Source organism: Nipponia nippon, unplaced genomic scaffold, assembly GCF_047370975.1.
Source record: "Nipponia nippon isolate SJK-2023a ecotype South Korea unplaced genomic scaffold, ASM4737097v1 scaffold_6, whole genome shotgun sequence".
In the NCBI taxonomy this organism is placed as follows: Eukaryota; Metazoa; Chordata; class Aves; order Pelecaniformes; family Threskiornithidae; genus Nipponia; species Nipponia nippon.
Genome location: NW_028262380.1, coordinates 76,732,076 through 76,755,068, shown reverse-complemented (window position 1 = coordinate 76,755,068; position 22,993 = coordinate 76,732,076). Strand labels below are relative to the sequence as shown.

Below are 22,993 nucleotides of genomic sequence, written 5' to 3'. Positions count from 1 at the left end.
AGATAAATGATGTGTGTGTACCTGATCTGTGAATAAACTGTTTCCTGTATGAAAGAAGTTTTGAAAATACAGTTCTTCCTTTCTTCCTTTCCCTCCCCTGTCGTACCTCTCAGCAACTTCTAGTCAGCTCCATAGACATGTTCCAGCAAATGCCGGAGCTCTTCACGAAGGACTATAAATCGCGTACATAATCCCTACAGTAGATTAGTGCTCAGGTTAGCTGAGTGAATTTGCAATGTTATGGTTACAAGGGATTTAAGGGCATTATCCTTCCTGTGCAAACAGTATATGAAAGTTCTTCAGGGATTTTCCTATATAGCACTGGCAGCTAAAGACAGATTGCAGAATATGGTTTCAAGAACAAAAGTAAGAGTTTCTGCTTCCTGAAAAATTTTCTAAATAGGTATGCATTTTATCTACAGAGTAAATAAAAAAGAAATAAGTTAAAAATATACTTATAGGAGTCTGGTCCATGGATATTTTTTTTTTTTTATTCCTTGTTGGAATTGAAATGGTAAATTTGTTGTCGTGTTTGATTCCATACTTGTGTACAATGGGGGGCAAAAAAAAAATCAACTAAACAAAACAAAAAACCCAAACAAAACCAAAACCACACCAAAATCCCCTCCAAACTGTAGAAGTTTCTTAGGATGCAAATGGAAGAACACATCTGAATTTTTCAGCTATTGTGAATGGTGGTTCCTGCCCCCAGGTCAGAGGAAAGCTTGCCAGTGGCCCACAGATATCAGGTGCTTGCCTGATGCTGTTGTGCCATTATTTTATCTGGTGAGTAAAGGGAGGAAGAGCCTTTGCCTAGACACATCCCTGCTGTCCCTCAGTGCTCGTGGCAGCTGCTCTTGTTACTGCCTAGTGCTGTCTCACCGTGATGGGTGAGACAGAGCTGGTTTGCTGGGTCTGCACAGGATGAAAGATTGAACAGGTGAGGATGTCTGGGACATTCCCTATGGAGCAGTGGTCCTTACCAGGTGATGGCGAGGCTTCCGTCTGCGAGGCAAACAGGCTTTGTCTGTGTTATTGTGTATTTATGCATAACTGCAAACAGCATACATGCACGTTCTCTACGTTTTTCCTGGATTTGACCATCCAATATCCTGATGTAATGAAGTGCTATAAACTCCATTTGTTTATGAGGCTATGATATGTTCAAGAATATCAATATGTTCTCTTACGGTTCAAAATTGATTTTAAGTTATATTAAATGCTTTTCCTATGCATAGAACTGTTAAATTTTGAAATATAGTATGTAAAGATCTAGAAGTAGAGGAAGATGCCCCATCCAGTGCCATTAGGAAGCTGAAATCTTTCTATATGCTGTTGGGCATTCAACTTCCAGCCATGCAGGAGGGTATCATATTGGATCTGACAGCTGTCGCAGGGATAAACGGTAAGCGTCTTCTGGGTTGGCCATAATAATTCGGGAGGGAAATGCCGAATTAGCAGGGAAAGAAGAAACATTTCCTTTTGTAAACAATCTTGCAAGAAGATTACAATTTCTTTGAAGCTACTTATAAATTCTGGTATTAGGATTCTGGAAGAGTAAGTCCAGACAAGATGGATTTGTGGAAGAAGTAGCTGATGGGCAGTGAAAGATGCATGATTAACAATTTTGTTTTGTTCCGTTCGTTTCCTCAAGTGTTGTGTATATTCTGTTTTTGAAACCTAGAGTATATATGTTTGTCGTTTTGAGTGGATGCTTTCTATTAATTACAGTAGTGTATAATTATACGCAGACTCTGACAAATATAGCGGTGTTGTAGAGTCTATTTTTAGGCTCAGACATTTGCGATTATGATCTAATGTGCCAACACTTAGCCAAGCTATGAGCAAGAAAATCTTACAGGGAAACAATGCTATCGACCTCATGCATAGCCTGGTACCAAAGAAGGATCGTCTGTACCAGGACAGGGCGTTCTGCTGTTTTTTTCCCCTCTGTCCGCTTAGTTTCCTCTGTTCTAGACAGACAGGATGAGTTGGTGAGGTAGAGCACACAGTTGCTGGACTGGAACAAATTGTTTATTTTCCATTGTTTGTAATCATGCATGACTTATTATGCTTGTTTCTTTTTTTTTTTTTTTTTTTTGTTAGCTGGGATTTTCCACTCATACTCCACTGAGAATCAGTGTCGTTCACTATTGCAAAGGCTGCCTTCTGAGTTAAGTTTCTGCACTGATTAGGGTAGTCCTAGGGACCGGTCATGTATCCCTGTACTAGAAATAGGTAGCCCAGGCCTGTGCAAACAGTCCCACCGACCATACAGCAGGCTAACTACATCTGCCTCCTTCCTACCCTTCCTGCTGGAATAAAACAGTGAAAACCTACTTGCCCACTCCTGAGCCCTCAGTCACTGTCAAAAGGCTATTAATATTCATTAATCCTTAAGAATGAAGTAGCATCTGAAAAGGAGGGAGCAAAGCTGAAACAAATGCTCTTCTCAGAGCCAGTTTACAGCAATGACATACTCAACCCAAAACATTCCCATGCTAAAGATACCCAACAGCTAAGCTGAGTTGCTCGATGTTTTCTGAGGTACAATGTCTGAATCTTCAGTTTATCTGCGTTATAACTTCTGTAGTGATAAACTTGGGTTTGCTGTAGTGTTTCACCTCCTTTGCCCTCCGCGTCGCTTCTAGCGGCATGCTTTGCACCCTACCCTGCATTTCCTTACATTAAATACATCTTTGTGTCTCGAGGCAAGGATGGGGTTTTTTCTGCCTCTGTCAAGCCACGGGCTGTATCCTTTTCCTGTTAATAAGACTTTCCCCCACCCCCTCTGCTTAGAGGTCAATCTGAAGTGCAGGAGAGAATGATTATGATAACAGGAGGAAGCAGGAAGAATCATGCTTTCTTTTTCAATCTGTTTTTTATTATTGTTTTAATGTAAAACATTGTTTCAATTAAATGCTGACCTGTGCAGTGGCGTGTGCATGCACATGCTGAAATGAATTCAGGCTTTGTTTGGAAAGCTGTGACCTCTTTATTCCTGTTCTGGATCAAGGCTGTTGCATTTCAAACCCACTGCTGAGGACTGAAATTTCACTCGTACTCCTAGTAGCACTGGCAGTAATGATCCTTAAGAGCAGTATTCTCCTTGGGCATTTGTATGTGCTGTTCTCTCTCAATTTTTAAAATAAAGTTGTTTGTTTTTAAGAATTCCTCATGTCATGAAAAAAAGATAACCATGACACGATTAAAATGGACTGGGCTAAAGCGGTACCTGATAGAGCAGATATGTATAGGAATGAGGAGCAGAGATCTTTTATCAGTTACTCGCTTTCTCTATAACTTAATTTCATGTTATGTTATTTATTCTTTCATTTTTTTTAAAGTGAGAGTGCCATGTGAATTGACTTCACCAAAAAGAAAATGTAAGACTCAACCCCAATACCTGCTCCCACCCCCCAAAGTGTTAACTGCAATGACACTAGAATGAGATGTCACGTTTGTTATTTTCTTGGATGTAAATTTTAAATCTGGGGGGGTGAATCTGTGTTGTCTTGCTTAAGTTTTCTGTTTGCTTAACATGAACTGTTTCAGAGGAAGGAAAAGGGGGGGGGAATAACATAAAAATTGTCTGGGTTGTTAAAATGAGTCAGTTATATTTTATACTTGTCCTCTGGTGACCAGATTTTCATTTTTCTCCTTGGCCTCATGGCATGTTTTTATTTATATATCTTATTAGTTCTGGATGTTCTGCGCAAGGGGAAACCTGAATTACAAACTTTTTTTTTTTTTTCATTATTGTATTAAGAGCCTGGGTATTGAATGCAGGTGCTCAGACTCTGCCATAATTGGCAGTTTATGGAGAGACACCAGCTGTACTGCTTCACAGGGGAAATATTATATCTCTTCACACGTTGTCTATATTGTAGGAAATGCAGAATTCCTGTCATTGTCAGAAACTTTGCATGTCTGCATCTACCAGTGCCTCTGTAGAAAAAGGACAACAATCCACTGAAAGTTTAAACCATGTCTATTTTCAGAAATGGCTTATCCCTTTTATTGTCCTTTCATGTAGCAGGAATTGATGTTTTGTTTGGTTAAATATAGAAAAGATTTAACAAATGTTTGTCTTTTTATGGTCATGCAAGGCAGACTGGTGTGCTAACTGCCTCGTATTTTTTTTGTAAGGCATGACAGGTTATATTACATATCTGCATGTGTGTGGATGTGTGTATACAAGATTATACTCATCATTTAATAATATACTAAATCATATATTTAACAGTTTCAGTTCACAGAACAGGGTTGGAAGTAGAAGCAATAGAACTCCAAATTATATTAGACCTTAAAAGGCATAATTATACAGTGGGAAAACCATGATGCTTCTGGGCATCTTATACAACGGGGGCGATAGTTGCTCTCTCCGGGGAATGCCTGGGAACTGCAGATGGTACTGCTTGGTCCTGCCTGAGGAGTATTGATATATTGATGTGTGAGTGGGTGGGACTCGTGCGGCTTTTGAAGGATTGAATTATAGGCGGAAGCTAGGAATTAGTATCAAGATTTATAGGTATTGTATGTGAGTGATTTGGCCAAACAAAGGGGAAGGTAAAGCTATGCCTGTGTTTGAAAAATGCAATCGCTGAAGGGAATGAAGAGCTGTTGAGTGTTGCAGGGAACGTTTGTTGCATATCAAGAAAAACAGAAGTATCTGGCATCTTACTAGATAGCAAAATAGGGTTCCAATGAAAGTAAAAGACATCTCATCAGTTTGTTTTTAAGAGCAGCTTGGAAAACACAGCCCTAATAATAGAGGAATGGACAAGGTTGCAGATGTCTTACGTGAGCTGATTTAACATTTGCCTTGCATATTCGTTATCCCTCTTCCTCTGTGGTTTAGAAATGTGTTTGCATCGATGTATGGACATTTGGAGGTTTTGCCCTGTTAGCTTCATCTCCAAGAACACATGGGCAAGGCTGTTTCATTCTGTCTTTTTGGAACAGATTTATTTTATATTCTGTCTGTCTGGTTAAACCCCCTTTTTCTTGTTCTCTCATTGTAAGTGTCTTGCACGTTCTTTGACCTCGTTAAGGCCCTGTGTTGAGACATTCTTTTGAACATCATTTCCTTTCCAGTGCTGCTGTGTGTTTGTGCGTTGTACGCTTTCTTTGTGAGAACCAGGAAGAAGTCTACATATTTCCATGTTTTTTCGTTTTTAATAGGTTTGTACGCATTGCGGAGAGCACTGGGGAAAAGACCTAACCTATTAGACAACGAGGTGGCTGGGTCAGTGGTGATTACTTTCAATGACTTCCTGCAGGGGATGAATGATGTCAGGCCCAGCGCCATGAGGGAGGTGGCAGTTGATGTGCCAAAAGTAAGTTATTTTTTGCGATACGCTAGCAACACTGTTAGAGCCACGTTAAGACTTGCACTTAGGCGTTGAAATGCCCCACCAAAAGAGAGGAATTTTGTGAAGTGGAAGCCTTAAGTTACCAATAAACGTTGTGCATCATCTTTTTGTTTGCATATTTGTTTATTTGATTATAATTTTGAAGACCCATTTACAGAACCTTAAGTTCTGAATGCTTTAGGAAGAGTTGGTAGTGCAGGAGCATATCTCCTGATCTGTACTTTTATATGCTGAGTGGGTTAATGGAGTAAAAATCTTAAGATGCCTGCTCAAAGCCATGAAAGCTGGAGCCTTTTGTAAAGCAGACACAAGCTTAAGCAGAAACCAACTGTTAGCATTTGTAACCCAAGTGTATTGAAACAAAGCTCTGAAGAGATTGACTGCTGTGATTTTATGTAAAGCAGCTGACTAATTCTACATGCAGTTCATACTGCTGTGACCTGAATGTCTTCAGTGGCATTACATGGTTTTAACTGAGGGCAGAATTAGATACTTCAGGTAGGTTATCACTGCCAAGTGGTTACCCATCAGGGGCTGCCAGTATATGAACAGTTCTTTTGGTGGTGCTAGGTTCATCTTTACCCCACTCACTGCCCTCTCAGTTACGTATTATAGTAGTTCGGTAGCAGACACAAGGTAAATTGGGCTGGGGAACTGATCTGGTTTAAGAAGACTCTGATCTGGCTTAAGAAGATTTAGCAAAAGAAAACATTGTATTTAATCTTACTAAATCTTGACTCTGCAAGCCGTTGTGCTGGTGTTTCTCAGCAGCTCCCCAAGCCCTAGCAGAAAACACTTATGTCTCGTTGCGTGAAGATGAGTCATCTGGGAATTAGATTGCACAACTCTAGACCCTTATTCCCAAACTATAGGAATGGGAAATAAAATCTGCGAACAGGATGCTGCACACAGCCAGCTCGGATATCACACTTGGCTTGTTAAGAGTCCACACTGTGCAGTGAAGTGCTGGGTGGAAATGCCTGGGCTGGTCCCAGACAGCTTTTCCTGGAAATGGTGTAGTGGCATCAATATCCGCAAGGGCTAATTAGTTCTGCTGAGAACCAGAGTCACTAATTCTCTCGTTGTTTATTGTGCTACTGGCTCTTGGGCTCACGTCATTATCACTGTGCTGTGCCTTTTAGACATACCAGCCCATTCAGAGCCAGATGGAGTGCTGCTAAACAGCACAATAAAGACAGATAGAAGCAAGGTCTCGAGGTACTGCAGGAAATCTGTTCTGAATCCAGGTCAACCTACTACTCAGGCTCCTGTTGTCCACTAAACCATCCTGCCAGTGGCTTCCTTGACTGTCGCTTGTTTTTATTTGTTAAATACCAGCTGAGTCACTGGAATACTGTTGAAATTCATTCCTTTATTGAAGCGAAGATAACACAGTGCAGATTCCTTTTGCGCTGACAGGACTTGCATTTTTACAAGATAATGTATATTCTGTGCAGATGTAGGGTAAATTTCAGACCTTCTGCTTGGTGCCTGGGGTGCGTTTAAAGTGGAATCTAAAGTACTGGATGCAACAGATTTTGTGTCCTCCCACATCACCTACCAAAGGAGGTGCTGGAATTCAGTTTAACCATTGTTTTGGGCTGCAGAGCTACCAGCTTACCAAAACGAAGGTACCTGTGCATGCTCAGGAGCAGTCCGAATATCTGGAAACAGACACAGCTGTCCATGAAAGTCACAGTACTGTAAATCCAGTATTGTAACACCACCATCCTCATGGCTAATTACTCCATTACCATTTGTATTTGAGGTGAAGTGCCTTAGGTCAGCTCAAGTCCATCGGTTAGTTGAAGGAACTGTGCTGTGCTGCGGCTATGTGGCTGGGATGGCAGTGCAGGGGAAGCAAGTAACAGGAATCCAAACTGCAGCCCCCTGGTTAGGGCTGCTTGCTGGAGGCTTCGTCAACACAGAGCTTGTTCTCTGAAATCTGTGGAACTTGGAGTAGGCTGTAAAGAAAACTCAGTTTTCAAACCAGTCTTTGCTTTTTAGGTCCTAGAACTGAGTACTAGCTGCTTGGCTGTTTAGAAGGCTACTAGGCTAAATTGCTCTGTTGCAGTCTTTTGTCTTATTTAAGACCTGGAAAAACCTCTTTTTATGCGTGTAACTGGGGTAGTAGCTAAAGAACAAGGAGATTGTTAGAAGTGACTTGTTTGGGTGGCCTCGAGGAAGTCACTTCTTGGTGTCTGAGGATATTTGATAACCTTTATAGAATATTTTGCAGTCTGCTTCTGAAAGTGCTCAATGACAAGCTAGGTATTAGGGTTTTTGTCAGCTCTTGAGCTCTCTTCTTATTCCAAGCATATTCAAAATTACTGGTGGGGAAAACAGCCAAAATGAAGCGAGTTTGGGCAGTAGACAGAAAGCGAGGTTGTGTGCAGGAGGAGCTGGTGGAGGTGCCACAACCCACTTCTTTTTTTTTTTTTCTTTTTTTCTTTTTTCGTTCCTTCTTTCTGCATTTCTTTGTCCTTCCACTTGTGTCCAGATTGCCGTGTGCATTGGCTGTGACCAAGGCAAATGCAAAATACTTGCCTGCCCGGTTCCACGTAGCATCTTGTTTTCTGTTTTTACAGAACCTTTCTTGAACTTTGCTATGTGTTACAACCTTTTTAGAAGTCTGGTTTTTCTGCAGCAGGGATTTAGGAGAGAGGGGATGCACATTATAAATCAAGAAGTTAATACTTTGGTTCTTTGGAGAGTTGCACTGTAGTTGCCATTCCTTCCTCTCCTATGGGTTTTTTCTGAAATTTTTGTAGAGTGCTATGGGTTTTGCTTGCCTGTTTCATTCCCTTTGCTGTAATTCAGCACTGAGATTTGTGTCTTTGCAGCCAAAAGGCTCTGGATGAGACATCCTTTGCATGTCTGCTCTATTTCTTTATTGCTGCTGCTTAACAACCTCTGGGGAGTTGCTGCTCTGCATCGTGTTCTGAGCTCTGTTGACCTGGGGAGAGCTAAAGATTATGGCAGTAATGAAATCTTGGTGTCTAACACACTATAGCAGAGCACTGTCTTTGTATGTGTCAGCTCAGCCCCAAGGCTAGTCTTTAAAACCATTTCCACAGTGACAAGAGTATCACACTTCATTGCTTACGTTGCAAGACCTTTCCTTTGAGTTCGTGTGCAGGTAAAAGAAGCATAGCTAGCTGTCCAAATCTGCGCACTAGAGTTTGTGGTAATTGCAGTTGGGAAGTTACTGAGGATTTGTGTGCAAAAACAATCCACCTAGTTCTTCCAAGCTCATCTGAATCTAAAAGAATTCTTATTTTTGGGTGTTTTGTTGTTGGTGGACTGTCTTTTTTTCCCCCACTTATCTCTATCCTTTTGAAATGAGGAAAAATAAAATGTTTTGTTTAGGACTTGACCAGAATGTGAAGGTAGTGTTTTATTAGCTATTTTTGTTTTTAATACCATTGCTGCTTGAATTCCACACCTTCTATTATAGAAATTCTAAATAAGTTAACTGAATTTTTGACTGGTTAATTATTTTCTTTTTTTTTAACTCACAATGGGCAAGCTCACATTTAGTGGCCCTGTTTGTATGTCCTGACCCAGTGGTTTCCCTTTCCTCCCATTCCCAATTTTCAATGTAAGCAAAATCAGAAGTAGTCGCCAGATGACTGAAAACAACCTTCACGTAAGGTGGCCCTACTTCACCTTTTCTGTACAATTCTGTCGCTTGTGTTGATGTTAAATGACATGTAGCAGCTCTAAAAAATCATTTGCATAATGCCTCAGAAGACTTGTGCAATAGTCTGAATATTTGCAAGAGAGTAAAAATAACATTTAGGTGTTTTCTCCCGGCTTTTTGTATGTGTGCTAAGTACCGCTAATGGATTTTGCCTTCTGTTGCTGAAAGTTTTATAGGGAATTCCTGATGGCTTAATTATTTTAAGAAGTTCTTGTTCATGTTAGTAAAAATCTTTGTCTAGCTAGAAAGACATAGGAATGACTAGTCCATGCTTTACCAGATATGAGTAAAGATTGATACTGAAAAATGAGAACAAGCTTATGTTACGTGTCTTCTTCCTTAAGACAAAGTTGTTTAAAAGTGCCAAGGTTTGGTTCTGTGCAGTTTACAGAGCTGTTACGTAGAATTAAGAGTTGTAGGGATAGTTAATACGTATTTTTAAAATGAAATTTAAAACACTGACGCTGTTTCAGATCTGACTCAGAAACACCAGCTTTTAGAATAAGGGAAGATTGGGATTAACTGTCCTGAGTTTAATTATGTTACTCAACCATGAAACTGGAGTGAAAAGGGGTGGTTTGCATGGGTGGAACAGTGGCATGATGCAAGTGAGGTATCTGACGCTTTATAAACTTGTATGTTTGCTTCATTGTAATTAAAAATCTGCAGGTGGAGTTCTGGCTCTTATTGTGAAAATGCAGGTGGGAAGGGAGGATCCTTCTTATGTTTAATCACTTAACTGGGGTGCCTAAATGGGACATCTCCTCACCATATGTTCCCTCCTAAAGGAAGGAGAGAAACTGGGTGTGAGACCACCTGTCTGACTTCTGAAAGAGAGTTTGTACTATAGCTGAATTGCTCTGCAAAGTCTCTCTCTCTCTTTCGACTGTGTTGGTAGCCCACAATACCCAGCTCAAGGTCGGGCTTTAGGAGTTTGTGCTCTTGTTTCCCTCTTCCTTTCAACAGTGCTGTTGAGTTTCTCCACTGTTTTTGTTGCATTCGTACAAACGGTTTCAGTTCAAGACTAGAGACTTTTGCACAGCCCGTTTTCATCTGTTTGCTACCATTCATTTAATCAGATTTGTGCAGTTAGTCTTGCTTGTAGCATGAAACAGCACTGCAGGGGGGAATATTGGCAGGTTGCAAAAGTTGGCTTATAAGTTACCAGAAGTGGCATGCTGCTTTGGTAATGCCCCTGCCAAAATCCTTTCCTCCCCCTGCTACTGGGAAACTCTGTGTCTGATTCAGTCTTCACTTTGCTCTGACCTTTACTGAATTTCCATTTCTTTTCTGTTTTTCTTTTTTTTTGGTTTTTGTTTGGTTTTGTTTTTGTTGTTTTTTTTTTTTTCCCTCCGTAAGGGAATCCTGCCTTTGGCAGATCCCTCTGCCCTCAGATCCTTCTTAGCAGGCGGTGATGATCAGCTCCACATATTTCATACTTCCCCAGGCTTATAAAGTAATTATTTAAGAACCAGAAGCTGCTGGTCACTAAGAAAAAGAGCGAGCTGTTTTGGTTTTTTTTCCTAGGGTTTCTGTAACATATTCCTCGTGTGAGAGAAATGATGTTCTGCAGGCAGCAGAGTGGCAGCTCTTCAGCTTCCAGTTAGCCTTTAAACTCAGAATATTTCTGAGGGGTTGACCCATGCGTATCGATCTTTGGTGTTTGCTCTCCGCTGTCTTTGTAATTTTCTTCTATGTCAAAGACTGACAATCGAGGAGAAGTTTTGTTTGGTTTGCAGTTTGCTTGGACTTACACAAAAGTGCTTGCACTACGTCCAAATGCTCTTTTTCTTCTGCTTCAGTAGTAGACTGAATTGCCTCTTTTGGGGACTTTCTACTTTTAGTTTCCACTTTGTGTACTGGTATCAGGAAGATAGCAATAGGGACAGGCCAGGAGTGACACCAGTTTTCAAGTCAGGAGAAAGGCGATATGTTGCCTCTTATTAATATCTGCTTGCCTTTCAAGTGTAGCTGACTTTCCAGAGCTGAAGGGTGATTTATGTCTAGTACATTTTTGGAAGAGTGTCTTAAGGCAGAAGATCATTTGATTTAGGTGCGTCTTGACATGTTTAATATTTGAAGTGGGCAGGAATGGATGGTGACAGGACGAAGAACAGGCCGGGGTATGTGGGGAAAAGTCTCAGGCTTGCTGACAGCGATGCAGGGAGAGGTGTAGAAGGTTTTAGATCTGTCTCTTGTTTTGGGTAGGATGTATTAGTTTTGTCCCGATGTATGCCTGACAAGCTTGTCTTGTGTCTTCAGCAGAGAAGATTTAACTGCAGTTGAGTGTTGCTTTTTTGTGTGTGGTTTTTCTTTTCTGTAGATACTTGTCTGTTTGGAAGATTGTTTTTAAGCTTCTAGTCAAATCTCCAGTGCCCAGGTCCTGCATGGGAGTGATAGTGTTGGCAAGTGGAGGAACCCCCAAAACTTCTAACACTGAGTCCTGTTCAGCTTAGTGGGATTATACAGCTGGGATCAGGGCCTTACTCTGCAGCTGTAAATAAAACCAGCTTGAGCTCATACACTCCTTTACTTCAGGGAAGACATCAAAGTAATTTACAAATTCCACATCAGCATCACATAAAAAGACCAAGAGAACAGAGTTGTGAGTTTGCTGGTGATCATGCAAAGTGTTGCTGCCTGTATGATTATGCTGTCATTTTATTGTTATTTTTCTATATTTTGTTATTGACCTTTGAAGTAGTTAAAAAATATTTTACCTACAGCCACCAGCATAAAGCGAGTCTAATCCCATTTACTTTGTGTGACTTTATTAATAATTGCTTCTTGTTTAAAAATGGCTTTTTGAAGAAGTAACTTGTTAAAAACGACTTCATGAAATAACCAGTACGCATTCTACAGAGTATTTGTGGTTTGTTTTCTTTTTTAATGGTTTTCCTCCATTGTCTGAATTCAGCAAAATGGTCTGCTTTGCAGGTATCTTGGTCAGACATAGGAGGACTAGAAGATGTCAAGCTGAAATTGAAGCAGGCAGTTGAATGGCCTCTCAAACATCCTGACTCCTTCATCCGAATGGGCATTCAGCCTCCAAAAGGTGTGCTGCTTTACGGACCTCCTGGGTGCTCAAAAACAATGATAGCAAAAGCTTTGGCTCATGAAAGTGGTCTCAACTTCTTGGCAGTGAAGGTAGGCCATTTAGTTTTACATTTTCTTAACTCCTGCATAACAATTGATAGTTTACCAATTTCCAGTGCTAGAATCCAGTGGCTCTTAGTGTTTCTGATAGCTATATATGCTACAGCAAACACCTTGTAAATATCAGGTAAGGTTTGTGTTTTCTTATGAAAAAGACTGGTGCTTTCTTGTATGCTTTTTAAAAATGTATTTTTTTTTTTTTTTAATCACAGCACAGTAATTATATGTTGGATGGGTGGGTAAGCTGTGTAGTGACATCTTAATTATTGGCATTATTTAAAATCTTTTTAAAAATGGAAACAATGAAATTCTTAAAGCCGTATAAATGAAATACAACTCTGGATAGTGGGTAGCTCTTCTTACTGTAATAATTACTTGCTTGCATGAAAATATTATCATCTCATCTCTTACATTCCTTTTCATTTCTCAGGAAAGTCACTTTCTTTATCTTTCTGTTCACGTTTCATTACAGATTTTTCTTGCCCTATTGCCTTTTTTTCAGGGGAAATAGTTCTACTTCATCAGTTTTTTAGAAAGTTTGCAAAATCAGTTATATCTGGAGTACTCCTGGATAAGTGGGATATTCTCTCAGCATTAAGAAACACTTTAAGTATGGAAAAATTTTGGATTTCATTGCCTATGAATCAGTGTAATTGATTGCTGTGGGTTGTATGGAAAACACATGAATGGAAGTTACTTAATAATAATACTGAGCTTCAACGTATAGGAAGAAAAAAAAGATAGCAGAGTGATTCCACACGGGGTAGTCTTGCAGCTGTGTCAGAATGTTAATGAAGTGCAAGAAAAAACATTTGTTTAAGTATTTTAAAAGTATCTCCTCAGCAGTAAGATCACGTATTCTTGTCTGTTGACCATCTTCTTACTCACAGAGCCTTCTGTGTTAGTTTCTACACAGCTTCCTCCTCTGCCTATCCTTTCAGACACACTGTAACCGTAGCTCTGGATCCTGTCCTGTCTGGGAGCAGAGGCAGTCGCGCTGACCCTGAAGCCAGCAGCTCCTCATTGCCTGTGCTTCCCAGTATTGCAGACAGGCCTCCAGGTCACAGTCACATCAACAAGAGCAGCCTTGGAAACCTCAGCCCTTAAGAAACACTACCTTTACTGCCTCTTCCATAAAGACAAAGTAGTTCTTTGTACTCCAGAGTTACTGGTAAACAAGGTAACCTTTTCCTCCTGCACTGCTTAAAAGAAAACATTCCTCTTTGTCTCACCCAAAGCACTGATGCTTGAGAGGGTGGGGGAAAAAAGGTAGCAGTCTGAAAAAAAACCCAACAAACAAACAAACAAAACAACAAAAAAAACCCCAAAACAGTTAAAAATGACCGTTGTCACTATCCTGTATTCATCAACGATAGGTACATCAAACATTTTTACTGATTCAGTTAATTGTCCAAAAGTAAAAAGTGGCTCATGCTGAATAGGAGGTATCTGAAGGTGCACTGCTATGAAATGCATTTGTACAGTAATGCAGCATTTCTTCATGGTGGGGTGCAAACCCCCCTGTCATTGACAAGCTGCAGCAGAAGTGGCTGGCTTGGGGAAACTGCCTTTTATTCCCTGATGGTTTAAATCCCTTGGCCTGGAACTGGTCGAATATTCAATGTACAGATGTTTCACAAAGCACATCTCTGGAGCATATCCAGCCTTGGATATGTTGACTCCAGGAAGGGAACATAGCCCACTTTCTCTAACTTCACATTTGCTTCCTGGACAGAAAAGGCAACATCCATCATGTACTAAATGTGTTAAACATCATTGTCTGTAGCACTTCTTAAAGCACAACAGGCATGAATTAATTTCCACTGCATGTGTTCCTGCAATAAATCCAAAGTAGATGAATATGTGTTTTTTTTCGTTTTTGCGTTTGTTTTTTGAGAGAGGGGATTTTTTTCTTTTCTTGCTTATAGTCCTATTAATTTTTCTGTTCTCTACGTTATGTCTCAAATATCTGTCCCTGGAACTGATATCAGGCTTTTTGAAATGGAAGTGTGTTTCTTGATAATTTACTTTTCAGACTTGCATTTTCCTTTCAGTCTCTCCTGCCCCAGATGAGTAATTTTGATGAAAAGTGTCTGCTGTACAGCCTGTAGGATATGTGTACTCTTTCAGGATAGTTCAGGTGGCTCAGGTTCTTGGGTCCTTCTTGAGAACAAACTGCAGACAGGAGGCATAGCTCTGGCTGTGGGAGCCTGCTGCTGGATGCTGTCCCTCCCTGTGTCTGAAACCTGAGAGGAAATCGAGTACGTTACATGCAGTGCTTACTTGCTCCAGTGATTTTTTGGAAGATGGGCCTGTTATGTCTGCACGCCACATTTAAGATACATGGGCACAGTAAGTCCAACTCTCTCAGGAAGTGCTGAATGTACTCGACTAAATTGGCTGTCCTGCTTGGGTGCAACAGGTATCACCCCTGCCCCAGCCTGCCTCCAGGAAGGCTTTGCACTGTTTTCCAGATGTTTCTATGCAATGTCTTTGCTCTTTGTTAATGAGGTACTTCAGCTGGGTTACACGTAATCTGTTAAAATGTGACATTTCCACGTGTCTTGGGCATGGCTGGTTGTCATAATGAGGCATGGTCAAAATGGCGCAGCCTCCAGCCCACGTCTGACTTGCCTCTAATAAGGTTTGGAAGATGTGCAAAGTCTAGGTGTAATTTCTGAGCAGAGGAGCTGAAGAAAATAATGTGATAACAGATGTTTGACGTTGCATCCTGTTCTCTCCTGAAATCTATTGTGAAGTTTGAATGGTTAGTGTTACAATGAATGTGGCCCTTTTGTAAACATGCTCTTTGATATTTGGCCAAAACTTTTTATAGCTGTATTTTCACCAAGATTGGTGACCTTTTGCTTTTCCAGAGAAAAGCAGTTGGTTGGTTGGTTTGTTTTACAAAGCAATCTTGCATATAATTCCTATGGGGACTTGTTTATTTTTATTCCTTCACTTGACTTTCTTTGTCTCTAATACAATATATCTGCTAAATTTACTGGGGAGGAGGTTGTCAACCACTTTCCAGGGGATGGCTCTTCCTGCTCCTTCCCCCCACCCCTTTTTCTAAATCTCTTGCAGCATTGAGGCTTTTCAGGGTTTTAGTGGTCATCTTGATTATTCCCCCCCTCCCAAACCTCTGTTACAAAAGGACAACTGAACTGTTCTCAACTTCTTGGACAGCTTTCAGCGTTTTGCGGTCATGGATACAAGCGAGTATAAGACTGTGTGAAGGAATGAATTAGGATAATTTTTTCATTCTTCAGGATTGAACATCAGTCTTGACTTATTAATAGTTTTTGATCTGGTTGAATTCTTATTTCAGTCAGCCTCCTGTGCACTTTTGTACTTCTTCACGCTCCCTTTGTGCTCACCCCAAAGCTCGTAATTTTCTTCTGAAATGTCTTTTATGCATTTCTTTTACTAATACGTAAAGAAAATTGTATACAGATATTGGACCTATCAATATTAATAGGATGGGGGATATAATTTTCAGCTTCTGCCAGGTTGATGACACGTTTCTGTTATATACAACTGCCTCTGTGACATTTTTGCTTTAGATGTCATCTAGCTTTCTGAAATTGACAATGAAGAAAATGAAACCCTTTGTCACTGTGTTATTTCTGTGGGCTTTTTTCCCCTCTTTTGACTGCTTATGTGGTGTCTCTCTGTACTGTTTTGACAGTTCCTGCACTTAGGGTCAGCTTTGACTGGCCGCTTTTTTGAGATATATGTTGATATTAGACCACTAACATTTTTATGGTGATATTATAAGAATATTTTTGGGGGAAACTTCCATATCTTGCTGTATGGCATAGATAATTATATCTGCATTTGTCTTGTATCTTAGTTTATTTAGATTTGTTATGACTGACCTCTTGAAATTTTTTTTTAAATTTTATTTTTAGGAAATCCTGTATCATTTGTTGTGCTACAAATTTAATGAATATTACTTTTCCTCATGGATTTTCTGTTGCTTTTCTGGGAAGCAACTTGGAGAGAATCTCTGTGGATTTTTTTTTTTTCCCTCTCTTATTGTTGTGGTATGTAGGTAATTAACTTTACTACCAAAGAAGAAAACCATTGTGCTTTTTTGTTTTTAACCTGTTTCAAAATGAACACTGAATTACGCTCTTATGTTGTCAGGCTGGAAGGCACCATCATGGTACCTACCCAGATAAACTCCGTCACCCAGTTACAATGTGTTCTTTAGCTGATAGCCCCACAAGGGCCACGGGGATTGGAAAATCCTTTTGCCCCTTGAGTTGCCCATAAGCTCAGGATGCTGCATACTAGAGGAGATGTACGTTGTTGACAGTATCCTGCATTGCATTACCTTCTACTTCCTGAGCCCGCTAAAAGCAGGGGGAGACTTTCTGCTAATTTCAGGATTATATCAACAGGGAACTACGAGGTTCTGTTTTCTGGCCAACGAGCAGATTACTTGAGTTTACAAAAAAACCAAGAAAAATTATGTAACTTCTATATGCTTGTAATGGTTTTGGAAGCATCATTTTTCCTCTTGCTGCTCAGTGCTTTTTAATATTTGTCTGTTTAAAATCAAAACTAAGGCAAAAACTCACTTAGTGACAGTGGCAAAAACCAGCTTAAGTTTTCAGAAAATTTAGATCTCCAAAATTTAAGCCCCTTGGAATTCAGCTAAGTGAGACACACTAATTGTTGTAAAAATGGTGAAGCAATATTTAAAAAAAACCAACCAAACAAACAAAAAAAACCCCACAAACAAAACCCAAACCCACCCATGATGGTAAGTAGTGTTTAAGGATGTTAACACCGAGCAAACCAACGGTACAGATGATGTGTACTATACTGCTCTAAAATATTATTTGCATTGGTTAGGAGCTCCAACTATGGTGGGGATAAAAAAAAAAAAAGGATAGAAAATATTCCTGACATTTTATTTGCTGTTACTTAAGAGCTTGGGCTGAAGGAATCTCTTCTTTTTTCAATTAGCAGTAATTACAAAAATACACACTGTTCTCGGAGCTCTGACTTCTCCTTGGCTTGATTTAACTTCCTGTATCACCCTGCCGATGCTTTTGAACCGCTCCCCGTGCTTGACATGTGCATAAGCTTAGTTTGTCATCTGGGTCAATTACGTCAAAATATTTTCCAATTGAAGTTTCCTCTGCTTTTCCCTTCAGCTCTTGGCTGTGGCAGCTCAAACAGATTAATGAGGCTTGGAAAGGCCGACCGCTTTGCTTTGTGAAGAGCTGTCACTGAATTTTGGAGAGGGAGTTTAGCCTTTTGATGGGGATTTCAGTGAACAGAAGCATGAAATAAGAAAGCTTGGTGCCTGTAACTAGCTAAGCAAAACATGTAAGATGAAAAACGAAGAAGCATTCTGTGGTTTTATGAGAAACCCTGGCAAACATTTGATAAAATTTCCAAAAAGATCCGTAGTAACACATTTACAGTAACTTGTTAGTTAATTAGCAGATAGTGAAACTAACTGTATTTGAAAAATTTGTTTAACATTTTTTACAAGGGATAACAATTTGGGATACTTTAATGAACTCCTGAAGCTATCTGCATGTTTTACTCAACTGAAAATAAAATAAGGCATTCATCCATTCTTACCATAAGCTTCCCAAAAGTGAATGTGCAGGCAGAAAATGATTCAAAGATAATCCCATGTCTCTGTTTCCTTCTCCCTTCTCAATTACTTTGCAAGATTAATTTTTTATTAGCACTTAGTTTTTCTCTCTCTCTCTCTCTCTCCAAGTTACCAAGGGTTTGTCAACAATCAGGTAAAAGTAGCGACTGCAGAATGGGGTGTTGCTGGAGGGGTGAAGTGTCAGCAGCCAAATACATTTTGCAGTGCGGATGGCTAATTTTGTGTCATCTTGCTGTATGATTTTTGATCCTGCGTGGATACTGCCCTGATGGTGCCAAGCCTGCTCATAGACAGAGTAGTGGATGGCAGCTGTTTAGCCTGTAGCTAAAAGTGGTAGTGAACAGGAACGGGTGCTGAAAATCCATGATGAATGGGAATGACTTGCAAAGGGCTTTCTCTGTGGATGGGGCAGGTGAGCAGGATGGGTTACTTTTAGATCTGCTTCAACTCTGTCACGACAGAATTTTACCTTTGACTTGATACTCCTGTGCCTGTGCTGGTGCAGCACTTCGTAAGCATGCAAAATCCTGGTAAATTTGAGTGGCAGCTTTGCCCGAGTGCTGAAGAGGGCCCTCTCTGAAGGCACTGGTGCATGCAGTGAATTTAATTCAATCTTTCCAGTCAGTTCACTCCACACTACAAATACTAGCTTCTGTATCGTGTAAAGAAGCTTCAAAAGATTGTCATTAAAGTTTGCTAGTCAAGACAAACGGCAAACAAGTGAATTCTGAGGCATGCCAATAAAGAAAAATGGATATTATATTTGCCTTCGCAATTTGATTATGTTGCTTTTAGTAGCTTCACAGCAAGGATTGAGGATGACAATTTTTTGCCAGCCTACTCCCTTAGATACTTTGGAGCCTACAAGCACCTGTTGAAATTGAAGTTTTTGAAACACCAGACAGGTGTCAACAAGTTTTTAAGGTCCTCTGGAATGCAGGGCAGAGGGAGAGGAAGCGATTAAAACGGTGCACAGCGCTCAACCTGGAGTTTACATCTGCTGAGACGCTGGGAGTAATGCAGATTAAATCATTAAACCGCATTGAAAGAAAAGAAGTAGGCTTTATTCTTAACAAGCAAATATAATGCGTTTTCTGAGCAAATATTTTTCTATGTAGCGTAACCAATTACCAGATCACATATGTACAACCTTTGCATTAGAAATAGCCTTACTGTTAAAATAAAGGAAGTCTCACTGTTTATCTTGTTAACTCTCTTTCCTGCAGCCGGCCTGAGTCATATGTTGCTTTGGTTTGACTGTGGTAGGGGTAGGGATGGGATAGCATTTTGCAGTTGAGATTAAAGTGTCAAAAGACCCAGTAACTCATTTCTGAGTCTCTTCCAAATGAGTTAATGTTATTATAGTACATCATCTCACCTGCATTGTCATGGAACTGGAAAGAATAAAGAAAAGAGAAAGAAAAAGGAAGTGAAAATGCTGGTTTTAACTCCATGAAAGATGTACTGGTAAGGGTGGGATCAAGCTTCGCTCCTCTGAGCTGGCTGTCTACGCTCCTCCTGCAGTCTGATGAGAAATTAGCACATCAGAGTGAAACGCATTGCATCTGCGAGGTAGACGTAGGTCTGTCCAAATCAGTTAGTGTGAATGTCTAACTCAGATGCAGATGTCTGAGTGTGGGTAATGAACGTTGCCCTAGGTGCACATTGTTAACAGTTGAAAACTAATTTTGGCACCCCCTGTCTTTTTTTTTTTCTTTTTTCCTTTTTGAAATTCACAGCACAGAGCTCAGTTTCTAGATACTTCATTCAAAACTAAATATTGATTATGACTGATATTTTAATGTCTGTTTGATCATTTCTAATCTGAACATGGCAAAGAAAGAATTGTGCATTATCTATTGTAGAGTAATAACCTGTAGGATGTGATATAAATTCTCTAATTGATTGGATTTTTAAAAACCATGAGTCGTACTGTATGGCTGACATAGTTTAGTGTGTCTGTGTTAGAGCCCAGAACCTGCATGTGAGGTTAGGGCAGTATTTTTGAAGAGAGTGGATAGAGCTGTATGCTGGAGAACTCTGGAGCTGCGTCCATCTGGCTCAACAAGCATAAGGGCATAACTTATCTGATTGTCAAAATTATTTATAGCAGGAAGTTACCAACTAAATTTCCCATCAGTTGAAAGTCACTACTCATTTTTTCAGGTGGAAAAAATCCGCAAGTGGCTTTAAGCACTGCTTAGAAAAATTACTGATACTCTTTTAACTTCAGGGATACCAGCTGTTCTTCTTGCAGTTTAAAAACACTTTGAGAACTTCTGTCATAACCGTGTGTACATAAGCTTATCTCATGTTACAGCCTGTATACAGGGGTTTTATCTTTTGTGCAATTAATCTTTCAAGAGCTTATTCTGATAATATTTTAAATGTAAGGAATTTTCTTTTTTTCCTTCCTTCTTTATTATTAAAAAAAAAAAAAAAAACAACAGAGGAGAAAAATCCACACCCAATCCAGACCATAAACAAGTGGAAGGTTTCATGACACAAGAGGAAAGTATCTTGTAAACGAGGATGGGATAGTCTTTAAACAGAGCATACCTGGAAACTATCTCTACTTTGAGGCTGAATAAACACAACTCAGCAGTATACAGTAGGCCTGAATTGGCAGATTTTATATTATTAGTCTGGATTGTAGCTCGCAAATGGTATGCTTATATGCATGGCTAAGATACAACTACTTCTGCCAATTTCCTGCTTCAAATCTTTTGCTGATTTTGGAGTCACTGGGCAAATGACCAGAAGGAGCGGGTTTTATTTTTTCACGTCTCTTTATATGGAGACGGCTTGTTGCAGAAAAGAACACAGCTATGCATCGTTAAACTGGACCATTTGTTACTAGCACCTCTTGGCCAGTATATCAACAGCTGTAAACAGCTTTTAAAGGAACCGTTATGCTCACTTCTGGGCCAAAAATGCTCTTTCAACAAATGTCGACTTGCTGACTAAGTCGGGTTCATGTCATTTGATTGTTAAAGCATTAGAAAAGCATTGAAAAATTAGAAAAAAACCTCCTGGTATTTCTTGAGTGGCCTCCAACTTCAAAGCAAACTTCCTAAAGAGAGAAGGTGAGCTTTGTGAAAATTGGAAACCGTGTCAGCTGTCAGCAGGTGACTTTGTGGTGGCCTGTAGACTGCTTGTCGTGCAGGTCTGTCTTTGGAAAGAACTCCCATTAATCTCAGCTAAAGGACGGCCCATTTGCTGGTAAGGCAGAGGTTCAGCTCAGGTGGGACCAGAGCTACCCCAGTTCAGTTTCTGCATCCAGCTGCTTTGAACATTTCTAGTTTTTGTGTTGTGGTTTTAAGTGTTTGCATGAGATGAAATGTATACCAGTTCCTCCTCTTCTGTGTGTGCTTTCTCTTACTTTGGAATCTTTTCCTTTATTGCCGTGTATAATAAGAGTTCCAAGCTGCTTGCAATAAAAAACAGGGCTCTGAATGGCAGTTCTGGTATTGCTCATGAGTGGTGAACTAGGAGGCCTTCAAATAAATTTTCATGAAAATTCTCCATGAAGAGGCACAGATCGTTAGTACTTAGTAATCTTTCGCCTGGAGTTGCTGCTTAATGAAGAGAAAAATAGAGAAAAACTTCATGTCAAAGCTTACAGCAAAACCATGCATTCAAAATAATTCTCTTTGGAAACATTTTAAACAGTATTTATTGCTTTGATGTTGCCTTGATCATATTTTAATGCTTAATTAAAAATAAAACTCCAAGCATTTGAAATTATATTGTACCTTAGAACTCAAAGAGAGTAGTTTTGGTTTTAAGTATTATTTTTTTCTCAGACAAAAGAAAAGAAAATGTCAGGCTATTTGATGTTGTGTCATACTAGAGGAGTACACTGTTGGCGCTGACGTATGTGATGTTGGTTTGCATGAGAATATTGATGTGAATGAAGATTACTTACGAGAATAAGGGCATGAAAGAGAAGGTCCACAGGCTCCAAGAAAAAGCTAGTAAAAGAAATCTATGATTGTGGGTAGAATCTGCAGAGGTTTCTCGGTGTATCAGCTCAGTTTAACAGAAAGCTAGACAGAAAGAGAAGACTGTGCTCTTGTTCCGTAAGGATTTGTCAGGTCCATGCTATCGGATTCCTCATCTGCACTGAATGTGATGAATGGCAAGGGCCCGGAGCAGCTGGATGCTGTCTCTCTTTGCTGCCAGCCTGTTCTGCACAAACTGCTGCGTGCTGCTCATGTTTAGTGTCCACAGTGAATAGTAGGAAAAGGCTTTGTGTTTCTCGCCCTCACCTTGTTTTTTCCTTCTCTCTCTTTCCTGCGTTCTTCATCAATTATGTTGATGAATAGTTCTCTTTCCACCCAAGTATCCAACAGACTCAAATTGTGAAGTCTTTGAAAGCCTGCAGGTGACACTTTAGCTACAGCAGCAGTTGCTTTAAGGGTGGATGTTGATGAAAGGAAGCAATGCTAATTGTATCATTTACGCTTCCTATGGGCAAGGCATGCAGTGTTCTTCTTCCAACCCTTGTACAATTGCTTTTACCTGTGTGGTATACTAGGTCTGGCTACTGCAGTATCTCACGTGGACCTTCGGATAATAGACAACTCTTTGAAAATAAATAAATGAAAATAATGGCATAGCCTGGATGCATTGCTGGTATCGGATAACTTGTGCTTTTCTTTTTAGAGTATATGTTTTTTCCCATACATATGCACAGGCACTGTCCAATGGTGCCAGTGTCAAGATAAAGTCAGTGCATTAACTGTTACTGCAAGAGTGAAAATATGTGTAGAGAGGGGAGACTGCAAAAACCAGCGTGCTGCATTTTTAGAGTGATGAATCTGTATTCTACTGATCTGGGTACAAATTCCAGATGGTCCCATTCAAAGAGGGGTTGTAACAGAGGCTCTGTCACTGCCAATGTATAAATGTGCATCTGCCACACGTTCTTAATTCTAACATACCCGCTGTTTAAAGCTGCCTTACTGCTCTGAGCCGAGTGTTACCTGAAGGTACTCACAGCTGTGAAGTGTAGGAAGGTTGTTCAGTTTTCAGACTGTGAAGAAGGATGTTTCTGCTGGTGAAATTACGAGGACACCTGTTCCCTGCAAAATAGATTGAAGCCCCTGGCTC

At 40.1% G+C, this 22,993-nt stretch overlaps 1 protein-coding gene across 4 annotated transcripts in view; it reads left to right on the top strand.

Moving 5' to 3' along the window:
* AFG2A (AAA ATPase AFG2A) overlaps positions 1–22,993 on the top strand; it is a 200,305-nt gene that overhangs the window by 22,356 nt on the left and 154,956 nt on the right. For all 4 annotated transcript variants that reach the window (XR_015699491.1, XM_087735629.1, XM_087735632.1 and 1 more), the window contains exons 10-11: positions 5,185–5,339; positions 12,016–12,225. Coding sequence is in view for 3 of the 4 variants with exons in the window: in XM_087735629.1 (XP_087591755.1) it covers positions 5,185–5,339; positions 12,016–12,225 (365 nt within the window). In the remaining variant the exon portion in view is untranslated. The remainder of the gene's footprint in view (positions 1–5,184; positions 5,340–12,015; positions 12,226–22,993) is intronic.